This window comes from Aquarana catesbeiana, linkage group LG04 (assembly GCF_042186555.1).
Source record: "Aquarana catesbeiana isolate 2022-GZ linkage group LG04, ASM4218655v1, whole genome shotgun sequence".
Lineage (NCBI taxonomy): Eukaryota > Metazoa > Chordata > Amphibia > Anura > Ranidae > Aquarana > Aquarana catesbeiana.
Window position 1 is genome coordinate 141,947,598 of NC_133327.1, and position 25,845 is coordinate 141,973,442.

Consider the following 25,845-nt stretch of genomic DNA (forward strand, 5'->3'; position numbering starts at 1 on the left):
TCATTTTAGTTTGGTACAGCTTAGGGAACTTGAAGTTTGCACCAATTTCTATATTTTGAGCACTGTTGTGACATTCAACAGGAGTCAAGTTTGTATACCAACATCTCATTGTCATTTGTTGGAAATCGATATAGATAACATCATTTTTACAACATCACACACTGTCAGCAGTAAATAGAAGATCCCATAATTAACCTCCACCCAACACCAAGTCGTTGAAATTTTTTTATATTTAAAGAGGTGCAGGAAAAAATCTGCTGGAATACAAAGAGTACAAGAAGGTGTATGCCACATCCTGAATCTGCCTCTTGTTTACAATGCACTAGTTCACTGAGCTGGAATAGTATTGCATTCCGAGAGGAGAGAGGTACGGCTGTCATGCACAGCAGTCACTCTGCCCGACCTTCCTCTAGCACTGGTTAACAGAAAGCTTTGGATTTTGTGAATGGGTTCAAATAATGCAAAGCATTTGGGGGCTGGGCAATGAGCAGAGGGGCCTGAGGTGCGGCAGCAAAAGACCCCATGGCTGCTGTGTAGGACACCAGGAGCTAGGCATTCGGTGCACCAGAAATACAGTGATAGCTATACTCTCAGCGCTTAGTGAAACAGTAAATTGTAAAGAAAATAATGAAAGTGCTCTAGCAGGTGACATACACCTCCGGGCACTTAGTTCCTTTTGTGCCAGCAGATTAAAAAAAAAAAAAATTTGGAGTTATTGAAAGTTAAAATAATTAACATGAATCAGCATTGATGAGCAGAATATTTTTACAATACCTGACCCCTGGGTTCCGGTTTTTGCCGATGCAACTTGTGCTTTTGTCACGTTTTGTGAGGACTGTGTTAAAACACTGGCACTTCCACTGCTAACAACAGCTTTGGCCACACCTTGAGCTACCATTTGTTTGGCTCCCACTGCCTTGGCAGTTGTAGAGCTGGATTTGGCAACAAGGATCTGCCCACCACTTATAGTCACAGATGGTTTAATTGATGCTGGTACAGCAGATCCAACAGGAATTCCAACAACCTAAAGCAAAAAAAAAAATTTAAATCAGCCAGAAAATATCTACTGCGTCATTAAGGACCTTTAAGTAACTATAAAAAGGATATAGTTTACATACAAACAATATTATGCCTTAAAATATGTAACTGAGCAATTTTGCTGTTAGCAATTTTATGCACTGCAGGACACTACCTGTTTATGACTACTCAAAGCTGAGACGGTGAACGGGCAGTATTAATTTATATGCCAGAACCCATATGGTTCTGGCACTCTCAGCTGTGGGCGGTCCACTGATGTCGTCACGTACTTTGCAGGGCTATTAACCCCACATTGTATGTAAAAGAGGTTGGAGTGTGACCACGGCCCCAAATGCAAGGGTACATTTTGTCTAGCCCAGAATTCAACTTTAATAGATTATAACTTCTGCTAAATAGACATAATATTTCAAGAGCTTGCATTTCCTAAAACATGGTTAATTTCTCATAGTGTGCTAAAGATGCTGCATCTTACAACGAGTCTCATCATTGCTGCAAAGTAATTTGAAGTTCACCTAAAGCCAGTTTAATAGCTGCACACCTAGGACCGAATTGCACTACAGCCAACAGCTACAGTTCTGCATCTGTTACCACAACTCCTTTAATTACCTTAGCCCCCTCAGGATTGCCAAGATTCTTTTGGGGTGACACAGCAATCATCTGGTTACCCTTCACAGTTACGATTTGTTGGACTGATGGTTGCGATGTTGAAGGAGTTTCTTGCTGCTGCGAAGTTTCAACAGGCTCTTGTTTTATGATCACCTGATAATTAAAAAAAAAAAAAAATACAGCAAAATATTTTTTCAGTTCCAGCAGATTATGACACATTAATGATTAGAATGGTATACAGAAACAAACTGACAATTAGTTAAGAGATAATGGACATTTAAGTGCTTAAATTTGAAAAAGTGTGTTGGGTTACCTCCCTTACAAGGTCCATAAAATATAAAAAACAGCTCAGGGGTACCCAAAAAGGGTGTTAATTCTGCACAGCCATGTGATCAATATAACTAGATGCATTAACCAGCTGTGGACACAAGGCGTGATGCACATGCCCAAAAAACCTAATTAATGCGCACAGGGCGTATACAGTACCTAGTCATGCCTCTCTGCGCTTGCTGTGATGTGCAAAGTTGATGTGTAAAAACAGCAGCGGTAGAATGTAAAGGCTGCTGCTGTTTAAAAAAATAAATAAAAAATAAATATAAAAAAGAATGTACTGCGACAAAGTGTTTATAAACACTGTTAAGAAGAGATAGAGATGTTTTTTTCTACAACAAAACACATTTCGAGGAAGGGGAGGCTATGGGGCTTTTTTGAGCGTTTTTTGCAGCTTAAAAAGGCCTGTCTATGTTAGTCTATGGGTTCATGCCCACCTAGGCGTTTTTGACCTGCAAATGGCATAGGCGTTTTTAAGCTGTAAAAAAAAACCCAGAACCAGTGGGTTCTGAGAGACGTTTTACAGCTGTAAAAACGCTGATAAACGCTCAAAAACGCTCAAAAACTTCATTCACCAACGTTTAACATTTTTGAGCCATTGAAAAAAAAAAAAAAAAAATTTTGAAAAAAAAAAACGCTAAAAAACGCCAACGCGGAAAAACGCTCAAAAACGCTGAAAAAAGCTGAAAAAAGTTTTAAAAAATCACTGCAAAGATACTGGCATTTTCATAACGTTACTTTAACAAGCCGTGTGCATGAGGCCTTAGTTTACACTAGTTTACAGCTGTAACTAACTCCTTCTTCCCCTTATTTATTTTCCTGATTTTTTTTTTGTTTATTTCTTTTTTTCTAACTATTTTCATTGCCATTTGTTTTGTTTAGATTTTTTTACTGTTGCATTAAAAAAAAATGTGTTCATAACTATTGAATGCTTTGTACCAGAAACCTAATTTTACCATCAATTTAATAGGTAAATTTAAGCCTCGTGCATACTGTGGGGTTGATTTATTAAAACTGGATAGTGCAAAATCTAGTGCAGCTCTGCATGGTAGCCAATCAGCTTCTAACTTCAGCTTGTTCAATTACAGAGGAGCTCCAGGCACCCCCCAACATACTGTAGCTGCTGACTTTTAATATAAAGGACACTTACCTGTCCAGGGGATCCAGCAATGTCCTCCATCGAACCAATTCTTCAATCATCTTCGGGTGCAGATGCCGGTATCTCAAGTAAGGAAAACAGGCAGTGAAGCCTTGCGGCTTCACAGACTGTTTCCTACTGTGCATGCTTTTGAATGGTCCTGTAGTCTTCTGGAACTTATGAGGTGTCCCAGAAGACTGCGGGGGAAGGAGGGGGGGGGTTAGTCAAAGCTATGCCTCAGATCGCCGCGGCACATCTGAACGGAAGTGGGAGCGGATACTTGTCAGAATCAGGTACCCACTCCCCTTTAAAAGTGCCAAATGTAGCAGTTGAGGGTGATGCATATAAGCAGAATTCCCCCTTTTGGGTGAAGTTCCGCTTTAAAGTGAATGTAAAGGCAGAAGGTTTTTTTTATCCTAATGCATTCTATGCATCAAGATAAAAAGCCTTTTGTTTGTGGCCAGATTCAACAAGGTGTTGGAGGGGGGGAGGAGCTGCTGACCAAGATGGCCGCGTAAGGAGATCAAGGGTCTGACATGCCGCCACGCTGACAAGCAGATGCGCTGAGAGGCAGATACGTGGAGAGGCAGACAGGCTGAAAAACAGGAACACTTGAAGGCCAATATGCCGACAGTGGTAACCAGCTAACAAGCTAACAAGCAAGAACATACCTGGAGCGAGATTGAAGGCTCTGAGGCCATTCCGGAATACAGCAGAGCCGAGCAGTGTGAGCGGGAGGAGGAGACGAGGAAGTGGCAGATAGATTGGCGGCACTCGTGAGGATTGGGAGACCCGAAGGAGCGAAGGAAAACAAGCCTGTGGGGTGCCGGGACTGCTTCCGGGGACAGAGCCGGGAGACAGCGGGCGAGGATAGACGGGAGCCTCCGTGAGTCTGCAGTGCGGACGGCGGAGACACTCGTTACGGACGCCCTCTCCGGCGGAGGTCCTGGAGGCTGAGCGGCAGAGATCAGGCGATTTGAATGGACTCTGGGATATCCACAACTGAAAACGGTAGCCGCCGAAGGTAAAGCGTGCAGCCATCTCCAAAAACCAAAACCGCTCACAGGTAGGACTTGGAAATAGAAGCATAAAAAGGGTAAATCTAATCTTATGCAATCATAAACTCTAATCTTTGCAAATTAAGAAGGACATATCATTAATAAAAAGAAATAAAGAGAGATAAAGAGAGATATACTACCAAAGTAAAGGAGGATAATAAATAGCTTACTAACTCAAGGAGCAGCGATTGCTACTGAATTGCTTATTGTTTTGCAGGGGAAGTAAAATTTAAAGGGATATTGTATGCATATTACAGGACTATACTATACTACACTATAAGGAAAGAGGACTCTTTTTTTTTTTTTTGTCCCCTTCCCCCACCCTGGGATAGAAATTAAAAGTCCAACAAACAAAAGGGAAAGGGAAAGGATAATGGCACCTAAGAAAGGCAACAAAACACCGCAAAATCAAAAAGGTAAAAAAGATAAAGGAGAAATCAGCAATAGAGAAACTATAGGGGTACAACCAATACAAACAGCAGATATCAAGGAATTCTTCCAACAATTACAACCACAATCCCCTCATGCGATACAGGAATTACAAACATCACAGGAATCATCAAATTTAGCAGAGTCATCCGTAACATCTAGATCATCTGCAGAAGATCAAGTAAGTCACCCTAGAAATAGTTCACCAATTGATAAAACAGGGTCAACCAATAAACAAAAGGAGGAGGATAAGGAGAAATGGGATATAAGGGCGTATATTCGATCGCTCCCAACGAGGGCAGACATGGATCAATATATTCACAGGCTGGAAGAAACATATAAAATAGAGATACAAGAATTAAAAACATCTACTAAGAATACACAAGAAAGAATACATATGGTGGATAAGAGAGTCCTAAAAACAGAACAAGAAATTAAAAGGATGGAGGAAAAAATACAGAAACAAGAAAAACAACTAAAGCAAATAATAAGCAATGTAGATGAGCAAGAGAATAGAAATAGAAGATCAAATATAAGAATCAGAGGACTAAAAGAAGAAGTAAGCTCAAAAGAACTTGTAACAACACTTCAAAAAGTTTTTCAGGGGGTAGCCCAAGATATTGATATAAAAGACCTAATCATCGATCGGGCACATAGAGTAACAGGAATAAGGAAGACAGATTTAAAAAAGCCTCGGGATATTATTTGTAAAATGCACTTTTCCCATATAAAAGGATAAAATTATGTCCGCGGCCCGTCATAACAAAAATATTCAATACGAGGGAGAACCCCTGTTATTTTTTCAAGATATAACAAAATTTACGCTGGATCGCAGAAGAGCGTTAAGGCCTTTGGTGGAACAATTAATTAAGAACAATGTTCAATATAGATGGAAATTTCCATTTCAACTGCAGGTTCAAAGGGATGGACATACTATATCATTTAGAGATATGGAAGATTTGCCGAAATTTTTGGATATTCTTAAAATTCCAGAAATAACATTGCCGGATTGGCCTATTATATACATGCAGACAGTCAAGAAAGCGTAAAAAGGAACGGGGACTGCGGGGGGTGAGGGGGGGATGGTTGGAGGGAGGGGGAAGAGTTCTTTTTTTTTTTTTTTTTTTCCCCCAGTGTGTTGGCTTATACACTGGGGAATTGAAATTGAAATTGAGGATTTTTATCATTCTGTAAAGATTTAAATTTTTTTTTTTTTTTTTTTTATAAGGTGAAACATTTAATGGTTCATACACTGAGGAATTGAAGTTGAGGATTTTTATGTAAAGATTTTTTTTTTTTTGAGAGGGGTTAATAATAATGAATTAGGTGGAATATATAATGGTTTAAGCACTATGGGGGAATGGAATTTGAGATATTTTTATTGTTTATAATAATATTTTAAGGTGTATGCACTTGGGAATTGAAAATCTAGAAAAAAAGGAAAGTTTTTTTTTTTTCTTTTTTGAAAAAGGAAATTTTTTTTTTTTTTTTATAAGGTGAAGTATTTAATGGTTTATATACTGAGGAATTGAAGTTGAGGATTTTTATTATTATGTAAAGTTTCTTTGAGAGGGGTCAATAATAATGAATTAGGTGGAATATATAATGGTTTAAGCACTACGGGGGAATGGAATTTGAGATATTTTTATCGTTTATAATAATACTTTAAGGTTTATGCACTGGGGGATTGAAAATATAAAAAGGGAAGGGAAGGAGATTTTTTTTTTTTTTTTACAATATATAAGGTGAAGCATTTAATGGTTTATACACTGAGGAATTGAAGTTGGGATTGTTATTATTTAAAGATTTAAAATTTTTTTTTTTTTTTTCTGAGAGGGGTCAGTAATAAGGAATCAGGTGGAATAGATAATAGTTTAAGCACTGCTGGGGAATGGAATTTGAGATAATTTTATAATAATACTTAATGGTTTATGCATTGGGGAATTGAAGTTGAGGATTTTTTATTCTGTAAAGATTTAGAATTTTTTTTTTTTTTGATTCGGTTATGATAATACTTAATGGTTTATGCACTGGGGTATTGAGATTTTTATTTTTTTATTTATTTATTTATTTTTATAACTGCAAGGTATAGTGTGGAAAATTAACTTAATGGTTTATACACTAAGTCACTGTTGTATTGAGTTTGAGATATTATAATGAAATAACAAGGCTCAGAAGTGATAACATTAGAGACTGGTAAAATAGTAAGAGTAAAAGATGAATACAATAATTTATTGATTTATTGATGCATGTACATAGGTAAGGAGTATGAAGCATAAAAGAGAAAGAAATGTTTTTTTTTTTTTTTTCTCTCTCCAATAGACAATAGTGATAAATAGAAGAGTCAATATAATAAGCAGGATATACATATGGGAGTAGTGATATGAAAGTATTTAAATAAAGGATAATAGTAATAAATAGGGAATTATTTTTTTTTTTTTACTCCCCCCCCCCATTCCCCCCCCCCCTTCTTCTCCCCACGGCCCCACCACGTAGTTGTATGCATAATTAAAAAGCGGCATGAAGAGGACGAGTGGGTGACAATTCCTGGTTAGCAGGCTCAAAACCCCCAGATTAGGGAACTTACTATAGATAGTAAGATAGACTTTATTTAAGTCAAATAGAAATAGGGTAGATATAGTGCATGAGGTGTGTGAGTGAGAGTATAACTTTTTTTTTTTTTCTCCTCTCCTTTTCTCTCTCTATTGAATGGGCGAGATTAAATTCTGTTCGTTCAATGCAAGAGGCTTTAACTCTACTAATAAAAGAAATCAAATTTTAAATACATTTAATAAACAAAAAGTGGATGTTATACTGTTCCAAGAGACTCATTTTCGTTCGAATCACATTCCAAAAATTAATAATCAAAATTATAATTTCTGGATACATGATACATTTCCCTACTCCAAATCAAGAGGGGTATCTATTGCTTTTCATAGGAACGTACCTCACCAAGTAACACAAAAATATATGGGCAATGATGGAAGATCTTTGGTTATAAGGGTAATGATATATGGAAAAACTTTCACAATTATTAACCTTTATTTACCAAATCACGATCAGATAAAGACGGGAATAAGGGCCCTAAATAATAGCATGGAAAAAGCAGAAGGTATAGTGATTATGGGCGGGGACTTTAACTTTGTTATAGATACAAAAATTGATACAACTAATATACACGCTTATAGAAACAAGAGCCAGATAGAGGAATTTAGGGGGATAATGGAGAAACATCAGCTGGTAGATATTTGGAGGGCCCAACATCAAACGGAAAAAAAATATTCATACTATTCTAATATACATGATTCTTATCATAGGATAGATTATTTTTTCATTAATCATTTAGGAATGTTAATGACTCCATCATCAGATATAGGAGGATTCTTATGGTCAGATCATGCCCCGTTGTATTTGGAAATTAAGGTAATAGAACGAGAAAAAATAAAAAGGAACTGGAGACTAAATGATAACCTGTTAAAAGATAAAAAGAATGTATAGAGGACATACGTAAAACAAAGGAATTTATAGAGATCCACGAGAAGGACGAAACATCAATTCCCATACAATGGGAAACATTAAAATGCGTATTAAGGGGGACATTTATCAAACATGGCTCAAGATTAAAAAGAAGAAGGGAGCAAAAAAAATCCCAGCTGATAAAAGAAATAGAGGAATTGGATAAAAACCATAAACAGAATTTAAAACCAATAGAAAAAATAAAATTAAAAGAGAAAAGGCTGGAATTACAAACATTGCTCGATGAGGAAACCCTTAGGATTAGAGGCCGTAGAAGGGCACAATGGTATCAAGAAGGGAACAAAACAGGGAAGACACTTGCTAAGATACTAAAAGAACAACAGATCTCAACATCTATAATTAAAATATTAAAAGCAGACGGGGAATATACATATGACCCTAAAGATATAACGGAAGAATTCTACACATATTATTCTAATTTATATAACATTAAAACATCAGGGGGGAATAAGATGGAAGGCGGGAATAGAGAGAAAATAAAAGAATATATTGATGAAACTGCTCTCCCTAGAATCCATAAAGAAATATCTGAAAAACTGGAAACCGATATCTCTCTAGAAGAGATTCAGCAAGCGATTAAAGAATTAGTTCCAGGAAAAAGTCCAGGACCTGACGGATTCACTGCCAGATTTTTTAAGAATTTTCAGGACATAATTGCCCCTATATTAGAAAAAACATACAATTCGATATCTGATATACAAGGCTTTGTGCTACAAAGAACAGAAGCTCACATTACCCTGATCCCAAAACCGGAGAAGGACCATACACTATGCAAAAATTATCGGCCAATCTCATTAACCAACATAGATATCCGCTTGTATTCTAAAATCATTGCAAATAGAATAACACCAATCCTACCTAATTATATACAATTAGACCAAGCCGGATTTACAAAAGGGAGGGAGACTAAAGATAACATCATAAAGACCTGTACATTACTGGAGTATGCCCAAAGAACAGCTATTGAAACGTGCGTGCTGGCCGTAGATGCTGAAAAAGCATTCGATAGGATAGGGTGGTGCTTCTTGGAAGAAACATTGAAACAACTCGGTATGGGTCCGAAAATGTTTAACAGGATTGTTGCTTTGTATTCCAATCCAAAAGCAAAAGTGAGAGTGAACGGCATGTTATCAAAAGACATAAAGATATCAAACGGCACCCGTCAAGGATGTCCCCTTTCTCCCTTGTTGTTTGTACTTATAATGGAACATTTAATTACTGCAATTAGGAATAACAAAGATATCAAAGGGGTTAAGGGTGGGGGAGAAAGAATACAAGGTAGCTGCATATGCAGATGATCTACTAATATATAAGTAATCCCATTATAACTATCCCAAATTTAATGAAAGAAATTAGAAGATTTGGGGAACTAAGTTATTTCAAAGTAAATTACGACAAATCAGAGATACTGAACATATCAATTAACGAAAGAGTTAGCTTATTGATGCAAAAGGATTTTCCATTTAAATGGAAGCAAAATGCAATAAAATATCTAGGAATCTTTCTAACAAAAGATCTGAAACAATTACAAGGGATGAATTACGAGAAAGCAATTGGAAATGGTATTAAATCATTACAGAAATACGATAAATTGGTATACTCTTGGACAGGAAGAGTTAATACCGTAAAAATGGATATACTACCAAAGCTCTTGTATATTTTTCAAACGATACCATTGGAACCCCCAAAAAAACTAATGAAGGAGCTAAGAAAAGCTATAGTTGGATTTATATGGGTGCATAAAACTCCCCGGATAAAAAGAGAAAACCTAATAAGAAAGAAAAGCAAAGGTGGGCTGGCGTTACCAGACTGCACAAAATATTTGCAAGCAGCATCACTGATCAGTATAATAGATTGGTATCATAACAAAGAAAATAAGCAATGGGTCAGTATGGAGGAGGAAGTAATAGGGCCCCAACTAAAAACCCTTCCATGGATAGAACCCCACTTGAGAACTAAGAGAAAGGAGTTGACACTCTTTGGAAATGCAACACTAAAGGTATGGGATGGCATAGTGAAAAGTGGGAAGCTCTCCACGATGCTGGGACCAATGTCTCCACTGTTTTTCAATCCCGAATTCCCTCCGGCAATGGGATGTAAAAAATTCTTAAAATGGAATAGGGCAGAGGATATAAGATTGGTACAAACCCTGGAGAATGGGAAAATACCCACATTGAAGGAAATGGGAACGGAAAATGAAAAAAAATGGTTGCAGTACCAACAACTTCAGACGTTTATAGGACATAAAATAACCAGGATAAGCAGACCACTAACCAAGCTTGAAAAATTATTATTGGGAGAGCAGATTCCAATTAAGAAACTATCAAAAATATATGATGAATTAATCCTGGACGGTCCCCTTATGGAGATAATAAGCGTAAAGAAATGGGAAGAGGTATTGGAGAGACCATTATTGGAAGAAGAATGGGAAAAGGTTTTTGAAACTATACATAGAACAACCATTGCAAATAAATATCAGGAGAGGAACTATAAAATTGTAATGAGATGGTATAGGAGCCCAGTTACTTTAAATTTAATCAATAAAGGAAATACAGATTTATGCTGGAGATGCAAAATAGAAAAAGGTACAATGGAACATATATGGTACGGATGTCACCTGGTGAAAGGTTTCTGGAATAAAATATTTGACATTTATTATAAAGTATCAGGAGTAGAGCTGACTCCGAGCATAGAAATTTCATTATTGTCCCTGATACCAAAATCAATAAAGAAGATTAAAAAAGATATCATTCACCATATGACATCAGCGGCCAGAACAATAATAACAAGAGACTGGAAAAAACAAAAAGTCCAACAATAGCAGATTGGATATGTGAGATGAACGAGATCCAATATATGGAGGAACAGATAAGAGAGGAAGGTTATACTACAAACCAACTTCCTGAGATTTGGCAAAGTTGGGATGAGTTCAGAGCATCGCATGAAATAATGGAATACGTATAAGGAACGAGGATAGAAGGAACTTTTTTTTTTTTTTTTCTCGTCTTAGTACGAGTGTGATACAAATGGAAGAGATAGGTATACGGCGGGGTGGGTAAGGGGTTGTAGATTTTTAGGGGTTTAGGATGAGGAAACCTGGTGATGAATGATATAGACGGTTATAATTAAAATGCATAATCTTTTATGTAATAGAAATATGAAGAACTTGTTGTGAAACGTCTTGTTTAACTGGAAGTTATTATTTTTTTTTTTTTTTTTATGAAGTGATATTTATGATTGTTTATATGAAATGAAAATTTAATAAAGAGAGATTGAAACACAAAAAGCCTTTTGTGTGTAGTAGCCCCCGTAATACTTACCTGAGCCCCATCTAGATCCAGCAATGTTGTAGGATTGTCTCAGCGTCATTGGCTCCCGCTGCTGTGAATCAAAATCTGTCAATCAGACGAGAAAGGGAGCGGGGCCAGGCCACGGCTCTATGTCTGAATGGACACAGGGAGCTGTGACTCGGCTCTGGTGCCCCCATAGCAAGTTGCTTGCTGTGGGGGCACTCAACAGGAGGGAGGGGCTAGGAGTGCCGGTGAGGGACCCGAGAAGAGGAGGATACGAGCTGCTCTGTGCAAAACCATTACGCAGGGCCCGTAAGTATAACACGTTTGTTATTTTTACCTAACTAAAAACAAAAAACAGACTTTATAATCACTTTAAGCTTTGACAAAAAAGCTGGAAGCCGATTGGTTACTTTACAAAGCTGCATTCTCCAGTTCTAGTAAAGCAGCAGCTGCAAAAATGCAGTAAAAAGCTGCATTTTGCATAGGCATCAATGCATGTAGTAGAATGCTCTATTACATAGTGGGTGTACTGGTGTGAAAGCTGAGCAGATTAAACCAGGCAACTAGAGCTCCTATGATACAGTATATGACTTCTTCCTATTTAACAAACATGGCTCCTCTACTAACACACATCCGTTTACAGTCACCACACAGCACACTTTGATTTAACAGCCATCACCAATGTGTCCCTGTTGGGAATTTTCCTCTCCCTTCCAGTTTTAACGTGGACTCAAAATTTTAGCTTTTCCTTCCTGTTCAGTCCCAATGCCAATGGCCACAAAGACAAAGAGAAGGTATAACTTCCCAAAGGGGACACTAAAACTGGTCAGAGGTTCATGAATTCTCAAACTGGAAGTCCACACAAGTGTAAATAACCATTAACTGGATAAATGGGACCCTTCATTAACATACCTTTGTGAAAGCACCAAGCCCTCCAGACACAGGTTTGGGGCTCTGAGATTTTGAGTGACTTCCAATAGGACAAAGTGGAGGCATGGCAGCAAACAGAGTTTCCTCCTGCTGCAAAAAAAAAAAAAAAATTATATATATATCTATATCTATATATATATATAAAAAATATAACATAAAGAGATTACCAAAAGCACGGTGGATGTGTTTTGGGAAAGGGAGACAATGGTGTTTTGTCAATATCAAGTTTCTATTTTATAATAAACTGCTCTTTACATTATTTTTTTTCATTCGTTGTATTAAAAAATGTACAAATGCTCATTTAATACAGGGTGCTTCCATTATACAGAATTTGAACAGGACCCTAAGCATTTGCTACTCACTTTCTAAATTACTGTATCCAACACACTTATAATGAGCTGTATGACCATGGTGAGTCTCCCTTCTCTCATCATTCAGCTATGTGTGTGTCCTGAGTGGCAAATCAAATATCTATGGCTCATTTGGTCAAAGATTCAGCAAAGGTGGTGGAGAAATTATTCGATTGCACCACTTGCGATCTATCCCTATGCAGTATGAATATTAAGCTGACTAAAAAAAAAAAAAATAAATAAAAAAACTTGCCATGCCTCTAAATACTATGGGCTGCCTACTATCCAAAAAATTGATTTTTAAAACAGCTTACCTGTAAAATCCTTTTCTTGGAGTACATCATGGGACACAGAGCGCCATAGTAATGACTATCTGGGTTTATATGCTACCTTTAGGTGATTGGACACTGGCAACCAATAGTAAGAAGGTTCCTCCCATATAACCCCTCCCATACAGGAAGTACCTTCGTTTTTTAGCAAGCAATGAAGATCCCAGAAAAAGAGGGGAGGGACCTCTGTGTCCTGTGATGTACTCCAAGAAAAGGATTTTACAGGTAAGCTGTTTTAAAAATCCATTTTTCTTTATCGTACATCACGGGACACAGAGCACCGTAGTAATGACTATCTGGGATGTCCTAAAGCAATGCCTTTGAGGGGAGGGAACATACCTAAATCCCCCTTATTTTAGGCTCCAAATTATAAAGCTGCTTGCAGCAAGCTCTGGCCAAAAACAGTCTCCTTTTGAGATCTAACATCCAGTCGGTAAAACCTGGTGAATGTATGCACCGAAGACCAAGTGGCCGCTTTGCAAACCTGAGCCATCGACACTTGGCGCACTGCTCATGATGTACTAACTTCTCTGGTAGAGTGAGCCTTGAGATATCGAGGTGGAACCTTGTGTTTCAACTCATGCCTGGATGATGACCTGACGAATCCACCTAGAGATTGTAGAACTAGCTGCTGCCTGTCCTTTCTTAGGACCCTCAGGCAGAACAAAAAAAAAAAAAAAAGAGTAAGACTTCCGAAAAGGGGCTGACATATCCAAATAAACCTTAATAGCTCTCACCACATCGAGTGAATGGAGCAATCTTTCCTCCTTAGACTTAGGGTTAGGAACGAAGGAAGGTAAAACGATATCCTGATTCAAGTGAAAACTGGAAACCACTTTGGGTAAAAAATCCGGACGGGGCCGCATTACCACCTTGTCCTGATGAATAAACAGAAAGGGTTTCTCACAAGATAGGGCGGCCAACTCAGAGACCCTTCTTGCTGAGGTTATAGCCACCAAAAAGACTAATTTTTTAGTCAGTAGGATCAAAGGAATACGCTTAATAGGCCAACGGGTTGACTCTGTAGAGCTGAAAGCACCAAGTTCAAGTCCCATGGGCACAAGGGCGGTTTAATTGGTGGCCTCAAATGTAGTACTTTCTTGATAAAGGTTCGTACTAAAGAATGAGACGCGATTGGCCTCTGGAAAAAAAACGACAAAGCCGAAATTTGTCCCTTAATGGTCCCTAAGGATAAGTTTAAGTCAATTCCTGCTTGCAGAAAGGCAAGAACCCTTCCAATTGTATACTTGTGAGGGTGCCATCTTCTCTTCTCACACCATGAGATGTATGACTTCCAGACTCTATGGTAAATTTTCCTAGACACTGGCTTTCTAGCATTTATCAAAGTAGCCAGAACAGAACCACTGATACCACGGTCTCTCAGTACTTTGGTCTCAATAGCCATGCCATCAAATTCAGCGACTGTAAAGAAGGATGGTATATGGGGCCTTGGGACAGCAGGTCTGGGCGGAATGGAAGACACAATGGGTCCCCTACCGCCAACCTCACAATCTGTGAGTACCAAGACCTCCTTGGCCATCGTGGGGCCACTAGAATTACCCTTTTCTGCTCCACCTGTATCCTGCGTAACAGGTGCGGCAGCATCTGAATCGGAGGAAAGGCGTAAATGAGAGAATACCGATCCCAGGGAACCACCAATGCATCCGTCCCCACGGCAAGTGGATACCTGGTTGTGGACACAAAGCTGTCCACCTTGGCATTGAACCTAGATGCCAGGAGATCCACCTCTGGCATCCCCCAACGCTGGCATATTTGAAGGAAAACTTCGGGGTGAAGGGACCATTCCCCTGGTAACAACTGCTGACGACTTAGATAGTCTGTCTGCCAATTGTCCACCCCCAGAATATAGACTGCTGAAAGAGATGGCACGTGTCTCTCTGCCCAAGTCAGAATATGATTTATTTCCTTTTGGGCTGCCTAGCTCCGGGTACCCCCTTGGTGCTTGATGTATACCACCACTGTGGAATTGTCAGACTGGACTCTGACCGGAGACCCCCGCAGCCTGGCCGTCCAGAATACGAGGGCTAAGCGAGCTGCTCAAATTTCCAACAGATTGATTGGCAAGGTTTTTTCTACCTGGGACCATTTTCCCTGTACGGAGGCTTCTTCCAATACTGCTCCCCAGCCGAGACGACTGGCGTCTGAAGTTACCACCTTCCAAGTTACTGGTGGAAAGGACTTCCCTTTTTTTAAGTTGTTGGTCTTTGACCACAAAGAGAGGTCCTGTTTTACCTTTGGGGATAGGGACATTGGATGATCCAAGGCTAGGACAGACTTGTCCCAAGCCTCCAGGATTGTTCTCTGGAACAACCTGGAGTGAAACTGCACATAAGGAACTGCGCTGAAAGATGACACCATCTTCCCCAGCAGCCTCATGCACAATCGAATTGAGGGTCTTTCTACCCTTTTGACTTTCCTGATCAGCTCTACTATTGAGCTGACCTTCAAGGGGGGTAAAAACACCCTTTCCCGGGTCGTATCCAGGATCAAGCCTAGATATGTCAGGATTTGAACTGGATGAAGAGCTGATTTGTCCATATTCGGAATCCAACCTAGGCCTCTTAGAACATGAACTGTAGTTGAAACGTTCTCTAACAGGGTGGAATAGGACTGGTCCTTCAACAGAAGGTCGTCCAGATATCCTACCACCGATATCTTCTGGGACCTTAGAGAAGCCAACACCGGAGCCAACACTTTTGTGAAGACTCGAGGGGCCGTAGCCAGACCGAACGGTAGTGCTACAAATTGGAAATGACAGCCCTCTACTGAGAAACGTAGAAACCTTTGATGTTGGCCGAAAATCGGCACATGCAGGTATGCATCCTTGAAGTCTATGGATGCTAAAAAGTCCCCTTCTCTTAGAGATGCCATTACTGAACGAACCGATTCCATCCGGAAGGTTCGCACTTTTAGAAAGGAATTGAGGGATTTGAGGTCCAGAATGGGCCTTACTTCACCATTTGGCTTCGGCACTGTGAATAGGTTTGAATAAAACCCCTTGAACTTTTCTTTGTGCAGAACCTTGATAATCACCCCCTGCCGTTTTAACTGTTTTAAGGCTAGGAATAGGCTTTTCTTTTTCTCTAGATCTGAAGGAACTCTTGATCTCAGATACCGATTTGGGGGAAAATCTCGGAACTCTATTTTGTAGCCTTGTGCTATAGTGGAGATAACCCACTTGTCCTGCACCAACCCTGCCCAAGCATCTGCGAACCGCCGCAGTCTGCCCCCCACTTGTAATAGTGGGGGCGCCCCTTCACAAGGAGGACTTGGCATTGGCCTTATTCGGCTTCTGAGTCCAAGTTCTTTTCTGATCCCGAGGTCTTTTAAAAGGCAGGTGGTTGAGGCCGTCGATACCTCTTGGGAGAAGATGCGCCTGGCCCAGGAGCGTTCGGACTTTTAAAGGAAGGCTGCTTATTCCTTCTTTTCACAGGAAGCAAGGAGCTCTTCCCGACTGAGATTTTTTTGGATATACTTATCCAGATCTTCTCCAAACAAACGTTCACCATGAAAGGGAAAAGCCGCGAGTAGCCTCTTGCATGGCATCTCGGCTGACCAGTAGCCACAAAACTCTGCGCATATGTATTGAGAGTAGCGCAAAGCGAGACATCTGCTGGATTGAGTCTTTTAATGTGTCTACTGCAAAACATAAAGCGCGAGGAAGTTCTGTTAATTCATCAGAATATTCCTCCTGAACAGGTAGGTTCCTGACCAGTCTTTTAAAATGGTCCTTCAGGAATTGACAGATCCCAATAGCCGCAACAGCTGGTTGTACTGCTGATCCGACCACCGCAAAGGAGGCCTTTAGCAAGGATTCCAGCTTTTTATCCACTGGATCTTTAAATCCTTGGGCATTATCCACTGGACAGGTTAAGCTTTTATTTACTGAAGAAATAGCAGCATCCACTAAAGGCTTATCCCACCTTTTTTTGAACTTTTCCTCCATTAGGTACAAAAAAAAAAACCTTTTAGGAGGTAAGTATATTCTGTCCGTATGTTCCCAATCAGCGTAAATCAACTGCTCCAATAATGGATGCACAGGAAATGCCTGAGAACCTTGCTGCGGTCGCAAGAATCCCAATGTAGAACAGGAAAGTTCCGGCCCTTGTACAGGGGGCAACTTGAATCCTGCTCTTACCATTTCGGTTAAAGACTGGATAAACAGCTTTTGGGATTGCGAAGCTGACAACGGTTCCTCAGAACCTGAGTCCCCCGCTGAGGACTCCTCAGCTTCAGCATCTTTATCCCCTATGGCCACCTCCTCAAAATCCTCTGCCCATCCAAATCACAAGGACCCAATTGGCTAAGAGAGTCCTGGTGCTCAAGTGACTCCACTGGGACCAGGCTCAGGAGAGGGAGATCTATTTTGTTTCTTCCCTCCCTGTGTTACTGAGGCAATCATACCCGCTATTTTGCCTTCAAGACCAGCGAGAGCTGACTTTAAGTCATCCTTAGTAACATAAGCCGAAGCAGGGATATTGGTGGTGGTCACAATGCCTGACAAATGCAATGGCTCATCCAGGCCAAATACCTCAGGTCTTTCAGGGGAGACAGGTGCTGCAGTAGCCTGAGGTTGATCTCCTGTTTTTGAAGGAGTCACTTTAACCCCTGGATTAGCCCTGTTCCCTACACCTTGTTTTCTGGAAGACATTGCTTACAGGTTTTTGAGGAAAATTCACTGTGCTATATGTTGAATCAAAGCCAATACTATAGCCTCCTTACAGAGTTTGCAAATGCCCGACTCACATGCCCCACTCTGTGTCCCACTGCGACCGCCTCCTGGCTTCTCTGAGCCAACAAGAACAGCACTGACACACGCAGGCGTCTGACTTCCCTATATGTGCGTGCGGCGTCACGTGACGTACGCACGCCCGGGACTTACTGCGCATGCGCACACCCGCGGGAAACATGCGGCCGCGATGCCACCATCGCGCACGCTAGAGCGTGCACAGGAGGGAGTGGGCTGCCCATGCATGCGCCAACTGCACGTGCGCGCTGCCCGCCTGCATGCGCCCGCGACCCATCCACGCGGTCCCCAGCGGGAACCTTAGTCTGAGTGCTCCACTCTCTGAACCATCACAGTGGACACAAACAGACACTACAATCTGGCATGACAATCTGCATAACATTACTTGGAAAATAATGTAAAAAATGGGCCTCCAAAGGAAGCACTCACCGATCCTCGCAGCAGGGCCTGAGATAGGCCCAATCTTCCCCCATCACCACGGGTAATGCCACTGAGGACCTTCAGGGACCGGGTCCCCTTTTGTTTAGGGTCCACACCCTTGGACCTGTAAAGCACCCTTTAGGTTTCCTTGGGCAAATAAAAGACCAGAAATACCATATCACAAGGGTCCAGCTCCATAAGGAAACATTACAGGCAAGACCCTGTTCTTGAACCAGGGCTCTGGTACCATCCACTTTAGCATGATATGCCATCCGAATGTATCCGATTATAACATCCTCACTGGGACATTACCTGAAGAAAGAGCCGTGACCATCACCTTCAAGACACTGACAAAAAACTGAGGTACTTCCTGTATGGGAGGGGTTATATGGGAGAAACCTTCTTACTATTGGTTGCCAGTGTCCAATCACCTAAAGGTAGCCTATAAACCCAGATAGTCATTACTATGGTGCTCTGTGTCCCGTGATGTACGATAAAGAAAGGCATAATTTGTGGGGATACACGTACTGTCCTGGCGTTTTAGGGCCTCAAGAAATAAAGGATGCCAGTACATCAGGATTGATCAATTTTCAAATATATAAATACACCATAGTTTGTGTATACCATACTTCCTACAGACTAAATAATATATACTGATTTGGAGTTTTTTTTTTTAACCAAAAAAAATGCAGCAGTATACATTTTGGCCTAAATTTATAAAGAAAGATTATTTATTTACAAAATTTTATAACAGGAAAGAAGAAAAACATTATCTTTCAAAATATTCAAATCTTTTTCCATTTAATATTTAGCAAAAAAAATAAATAAATCCAGTGGTGAGTAAAGTTGTAGTAAACTCTGTTACACCACTTGTACCTACAGGTAAGCCTATAATAAGGCTTGTATAATTTAATTATTCTGCGCTCACCAACTAATAATGTGATCGATATTATAATAAGATTATATTAAAAAATCCTATATAAAAAATACAATTCATATGTAAAAAAGGTGAAAAAATTAACAAAGTAAAAAAAAGTGTGTATTATGCTGCTATCTCAAAGAATTAAATACTCATTTCACAAACATATATAGAAAAAGGAGATTGCGCAAAAAACTCAAACACATCAATAAAAATAGTGCAGAAACACGTGAGTGATAAAGCAATTATTGTGTCAAAAAACACATTTCCCTGTAACAAGCATCAACTGAGAACCGATATGTCTCTCTTCCCAGTCGATGCTTGTTACAGGGAAACGCGTCGGTTGGAGAGAATCTTGTGACGTCACCACGCACCAGCTGGCAGTTTGATAGCTTGTAACTGTGTGTTACTTGTATTTCTTCGCTGTGCTTAAATTTTGGATTCGCTGTGCTTAAATTTTGGAAATAAAACTACCATTATTTATTGCACTATGAAGTTCCTCTTTTTCTTCTAAATCCCTTTGAAACTTGTTGGAGGAGTACCAAGCAAAGTGGCTGGAATGCTGGAAAGATATTAAATCATCTTGTTATCCCGGATGAGAGAGAGCAGCTATCCCTTTTTGGAGCAGAGCAGGTGAAACATCACTGCTGATACTGTGGATATCAGGCGGATTTGACCCCTATAATTTGGGGTCCATCGTGTCTGGCAAGAGGCCATCTGGCTACTTTTAGCTTATTTCTCCGTTCGGATATTAAGCTTTGACCAGTCACAGCTGCAGATTTCCAGGAGCTGCTTTAGAAGCTATCTTCATTGTCATTCTATTTTAAATTCATTGTGTCCGTTCTTGGGACGTTTTAACACATTCATCACAAGTTGTTTATGGATTTTTTATTTCATAGTTTATACAGTGTGTATGTGTGTGGGACTTTTTTTGACACGATAATTGATTTAAAATGATTATTCACTCACATGTGTTTCTGCACTATTTTTATTGATGTATTTGAGTTTTTTGCGCAATCTCCTTTTTCTATATAATAAGGCTTACCTGTAGGTACTGTGAAAATCTCCTAAACTTGCACTGTTTAGGAGATATTCAGAGTGCATGCAGCTGATGACATCAACATCACCCATGCCCTCTGAAGGTCCAGCACTGTAAGTCGGAGCTTCAGAGCCCGTGCCTGTGGTACCTGAGTGCGGGAGTGACGTTATTGCATACTCGGCCACTTACGTAGCCACGAACACGGAAGGAAGACCGGGGGGAAGATGTCAGCCCTCTCGGTGACATTGCAGCACTGGAGGGCTTAGTTCTAAGGGAAGTCTTGCATAATGTGCTAGTATGCAATACTTGCACATTATGACATTATCTTGCAGGGATTTATTTTTTATTTATTTGTTTTTATTTTTATTTTTTTAACCACCTGTGGTTTACTACTGCTTTAAAGTACCACCAAAAGAAAGCTGTCAAAAAAAAGATAACTTCTTTTGGGTACAGCATTGCATCACTGAGTAATTGTCATTCAAAGTGTGACAGCACTGAAAGCTGAAAATTGGGGCAGGAAGGGAGTAAAAGTGCTCAGTATTGAAGTGGTTAATAAAGGTCTTATTTACACATGTATGCTGTATTCAACTGCTTTTTTTTTATGAATAAAAAATATGCATATACATTTTTACCTTGATATTCTGATTAACAAAACTGCTCCCATGAATTTTTGGCAGTGGAGAACGGGTTCCAGCCTGTGAAATACTGGAATGCTTGCTTGTTGGACTACCTTAAAGTTTAAAATAAAAATCTTATTAAAACTTAACTATTTCAGTGAAATGTTTCTCCTTAATAAAAGAAAAATAAGTCTTCATTCTACAAGCAAAGACACTGAAAAGTAGCGTACCATATTCTATTTAAAACACAGACAACCTGAATCCCAAAGGACAACTGGCAAACAAGACAGACAGATCGGCCACAACACCCACACAAAGCTCAGACAATTGCTTCAGTCTTTCATCTACAATATCTCATTTACATAAACAACATTTCTTAAAGAATTTAGCATTGATCTGCAAGAGGATTTTACTACAGCCCCAATTCCAAAAAATGTTGGGACATGGTGTCAAATTGCAGATAAATAAATATAGGATGCAATCAGCGCAAATAGAACGTACAATGGTTTGCCAGCTGAGCACTAAAAGATTAAAGTGTTAATAAACCTAAGGGGTTATTCTTTTGCATTGTTTATAAAGGCTGTTTGATTCTGTCCTCTCTGACCCTCCCTTTCTTTTACGGTCTCAAAAAAAATAATCTGATATTTACAGAGTCAGGGGACGAGCTGCACATGCTCAGTTTGGTGTATATTGTTAGAGAGTTGTTTTTTTTTTTTTGGGGAGGGTGGATGTGATCAGCACAGGGCCAATCAGCACTGTCCAGACAGAGGATGAGGGGAGAATGAAAACTCCTCCTACAAGCTTTACTAGGAACTGATAGAAGTCACAATGATGCTATATACTGCTGATTTATCAGTTTATATTTACTAAAATAATTGCATTTCCATGATCTGTGTACTGTGGGAGACCAGATATGGTGAATGCAAGTTCTGGGGTTGGGAACACTTTAATCACAACACCTTGAACAATATCAAAAACATAGAAAGTACAGTGCAAAATGCAAATATGAATAAATAAAAAGAAAGAATTAAAATGATAAAAACTGGACCCCTAAGCTAACAGGATGTGTCCCCTTAGGGGTAAGATGGAATCAGGAAGTAAAGCGATGTTTTCCAGATAAAGCTCAAAAATTCTCAAGCATGATCAGCATATATCCAGGAGGAAGAGCTACGCTCGGATGACGTCCCCCATTGCCATCCTGTCCAATGGAGATGTGTATGCTGATCATGCTTGAGAATTTTTGAGTTTTTAAATCACTGCATATATGTGAGTAGGATTTTATACAATAAAGCACTGACCTTTTTAAACGGAGAGCACTTAGATCCTCTTTTTCTTTACCTACATGTGTTGTGGGGGCGTTATATGAAGAACATCGCTTTACTTCCTAATTCCATCTTACCCCTAAGGGGACATGAGCTGTTGACTTTCTGTTAGCTCAGGGGTCCAATTGCTAAGGTGAGCGAGCAAGCATCTCACAGGTGGAGGGATTGTCACATATTTCCTTGTGTTCCTGGATCTCCCCTTTCCTGCACGTGGAGGATCTATGCTGTTGCTGTTTGGTTTTGGTGCTTTGGACTTTGGACATTTTTATCATTTGAACTAGGGTTGTCCTGATACCACTTTTTTAGGACCGAGTACAAGTACCAATACTTTTTTTCAAGTACTCGCCGATACTGATTACCGATACTTTTTTTTTAATGTTCCGTGACAGTGTTTTCTTTTTTTTTGGGGGGGGGGGGTGAACGGTGTATGTGTGTGTGTGGTTTTTTTTTTTTTTTTTTACAATTTGTATTTTTTACAATAATATTTTTTTTATTCTTTATATGTTTTGTTTTTTTTTTTTTAATCAGCCCCGTTGGGGGGCTTTGGTGAGATATCAGGGGTCTTAACAGACCTCTGATATCTCCCCCTTGAGACAGAGAAAGAGACAGAGGATAGAGATTCCCCAGTCCCTTTCTCTGCAGCCTCAGCTGCACTGAGAATAAATGGAGAGAAGACAGCGGCTCCTCTCCATTCATAAACTGACACATTGTAATCACAGGAGATTACAATGTTTCAGTTATGTGAATAGACAGAGTCAGCCGACTCTGTCCATTCACAAAGGAAGGAGGAGGAGGACGGCGGAACGGAAGGGGGAGAACGGAGGGGGACAGAGAAGGAGAGGGGAACGGAGGGGACATCGGAGAGTCACAGCAGAACGGAGGGGACAGCATAGGGGGACAGAAAAGGAGAGAGAAACGGAGGGGACAGCGGAGAGACACAGGGAAGGAGAGAGGAACGGAGGGGGACAGCGGAGAGACACAGCAGAACGGAGGGGACAGCGGAGAGACACAGGGAAGGAGAGAGGAACAGAGGGGGACAGAGGAACGGAGGGGGCATGGAGGAGGATGCAGTGACAGTCAGCGGTGAGCGATCACAGCTGTATGTCACTAAAGCTGCTGAAAGCCGCTGGGGGAGAATCTTGTAACTCCCCCACACGCCGATCACAGCTGTCTTCCAGGTATCGGGGGAAGCTTCGGGAGCATATGCCCGAGTACAAGTACTTGGGCAAATGCTCGGTATCGGTGCCGATACCGATACTAGTATCGGCATCGGGACAACCCTAATTTGAACGCTTTCTTTTTATTTATTCATATTTGCATTTTGCGCTGCACTGTCTATGTTTTTGATAGTGTAAAATTGACATAAAAACAGAATGCAATGATTTGCAAATCTGATAAACCCATACTTTATTCACAATAGAAAACATATCAAACTTTAAACTGAGAAAATGTACCATTTATAAATAAATAAATAAATAAATAAATAAACAAATAAATAAAGGGCCCTTTCACACTGATGCTGTTTTACCCATCTAAAAAACACAAGGAAAATGCCATACAAAAATTTCCCTTTAAATCCTATGGGACGCTTCACACAACTGTGCAGCAGGTGTATTGCAGTGCATTTTGAAAAGTCCTGCATGCGGCATCTTTGGTGCAGTTTTCAAAACCACACCATAAAACGCAGCTCCCCACTAAAATGAATGAAAAATGCATCAAAACACACACTGTGGTTGAGTTTTTGGTGCATTTTTTGAGTTATATGTCCATGGTTCACAGGTGCATGCCAACCAGGAAAAGTTTCGGAAACACATTAAAAACGCATATGCGTTTTCAAAACATTTTTTTTTTTAACGGAGCAGTCTAAAAGCATCCAAAGCTGAAAAAGCAAGGCCGGCCATAGACAGTTTGAATCTCGGGTGTTTCAGCAGGAACCGGCCGAGATTCAAACCATGTTTGGGCAGGCTGAATGTAACAAGTCGATCGATCTGGATTTTACTTGCGATTATCGCTAGCAGGTGCTATAGCCGCTAGCAATAATCACTGTCTTCTCCTTGTGGGGACTGCTTCCCCTGCCAGAAAAATACATCTCGGCAGAAAGGATTCCCATGTCAGCACTGTCTGTGATGTGTGTCTTTGTATTGCTTCCCTTATGTGAAATCACTGGTGTTCCTGCCAGTCCCTCTGCTTTCCTATTAAAAACTGACCACACTAAGCAGGAGAACACATCGTGGTCAGTTGTCTAGCTATGCTGGGAACTCGGTGTGCTCTCCTCCAATAAACAGACTTGTCCTGACATGCCACGCTGCACAGCCATTCACTGGAAAGCTCAGTGTGTTGCTGCTTCCATCCCAGCTTTTATCATTTACAATCACTTTAACCTTTCACCAACTGAAAATATTTGGAGTATCTTGAAAAGTAAAATATGAAAAAGATGACCCAGGACTGTTGAGCAACTAGAATCCTATATGAGGCAAGAATGGGACAACATTCCTCTCCCAAAACTCCAGCAACTGGTCTCCTCAGTTCCCAGAAGTTTACATTGTGTTGTTAAAAGAGGAGATGGTACACTGTGGTAAACATGGCCATGTCCCAACCTCCGGAAGATTTAGTTTATGCGATTGTTATAGCATCTACAAATTATGGTATATATGTATTGTTTTATTTATTTTCTATACTAGTAATGGAGGCGATCAACAAGTTTTAGCAGGACTGCGATATTGTAGTGGACAATCGGACACTGACACTTTTGACACTTTGTGGAGACCAGTGACACTAATACAGTGATTAGTGCTAAAAATATGCACTGTCACTGTATTAATGACACTGACTGGAAAGGGGTTAAACATGTAGGGCGATTAAAGGGTTAACTGTGTGCCTAGCCAATGTTTTTGTGTACTGTATATGCTGCTTTTACTATGGGAAGATATGGATTCTAGTCCCTCAAAGTCAATCCCCCCTCCCCCCTCAGTCAGAAAGGCGATCTGCACAGCAGAAGCGGCCCACCAGCGCCCACTGCAGGCGGAAGTACAGGGTAACCTAAATATACACATGATGCTGCACAGAGCTGCCGCCCTGTAGCAGTAAAACTGCTATAGGGTGTTCGGCAAGTGGTTAAATTTTCTCAGTTTAAACATTTGATGTTTTATATTTCAATGATTTTCATTGAAATTGAAAATAGTCCCAGGGTACAAATGAGTGTCTAGATCCATAAGTGAAATGAAGAAGTATCCATATGTTTTCAATTGTAAATAAAAAATGGGTTTATGAGATTTGAAAAGCATTCTGTCTTTATGTAGATTTTGCAAAGTGTCCCAACATTTTTGGAATTGGGGTTGTATAAATGACATATATGGCAACTTTTATAACAAGATCTAGCACAGAAACAATAAACAGGAAGCAATAGCTTTTACACTTGCTATGGAGACTGCCAAATAGTAACAAAAGTTGTTCAGTGGATAGGACACAAAAAGCAGGAGAGAAAAAAGGTAGGTTTGCTAAAGTAACATGAACAACAGGGAGCACAAACAGTTTTAAATTTTAAGCGCAAACAGCAGTTTAAGCAAGATGATGCACCAAAGGAAAAGTCAGCTATCAATTAGAGTCGTTTAGGAAAAGCTATAAATTGGAAGCACTCATTCTTATGAGCCTGTCATACTGACCTACCTATGACTGAACACTCCTGTGCTTAGAATGATGGGTGCAGTATGTAAAGGACTCTG

At 40.1% G+C, this 25,845-nt stretch overlaps 1 protein-coding gene across 4 annotated transcripts in view; it reads right to left on the bottom strand.

Moving 5' to 3' along the window:
- Positions 1 to 25,845, bottom strand: part of YEATS2 (YEATS domain containing 2) — a 114,322-nt gene that overhangs the window by 51,171 nt on the left and 37,306 nt on the right. For all 4 annotated transcript variants that reach the window (XM_073625817.1, XM_073625816.1, XM_073625818.1 and 1 more), the window contains exons 12-15: positions 20,817 to 20,914; positions 12,342 to 12,449; positions 1,645 to 1,797; positions 775 to 1,024 (exon numbers count right to left, since the gene is read on the bottom strand). In XM_073625817.1, coding sequence (XP_073481918.1) covers positions 775 to 1,024; positions 1,645 to 1,797; positions 12,342 to 12,449; positions 20,817 to 20,914 — 609 coding nt within the window. The remainder of the gene's footprint in view (positions 1 to 774; positions 1,025 to 1,644; positions 1,798 to 12,341; positions 12,450 to 20,816; positions 20,915 to 25,845) is intronic.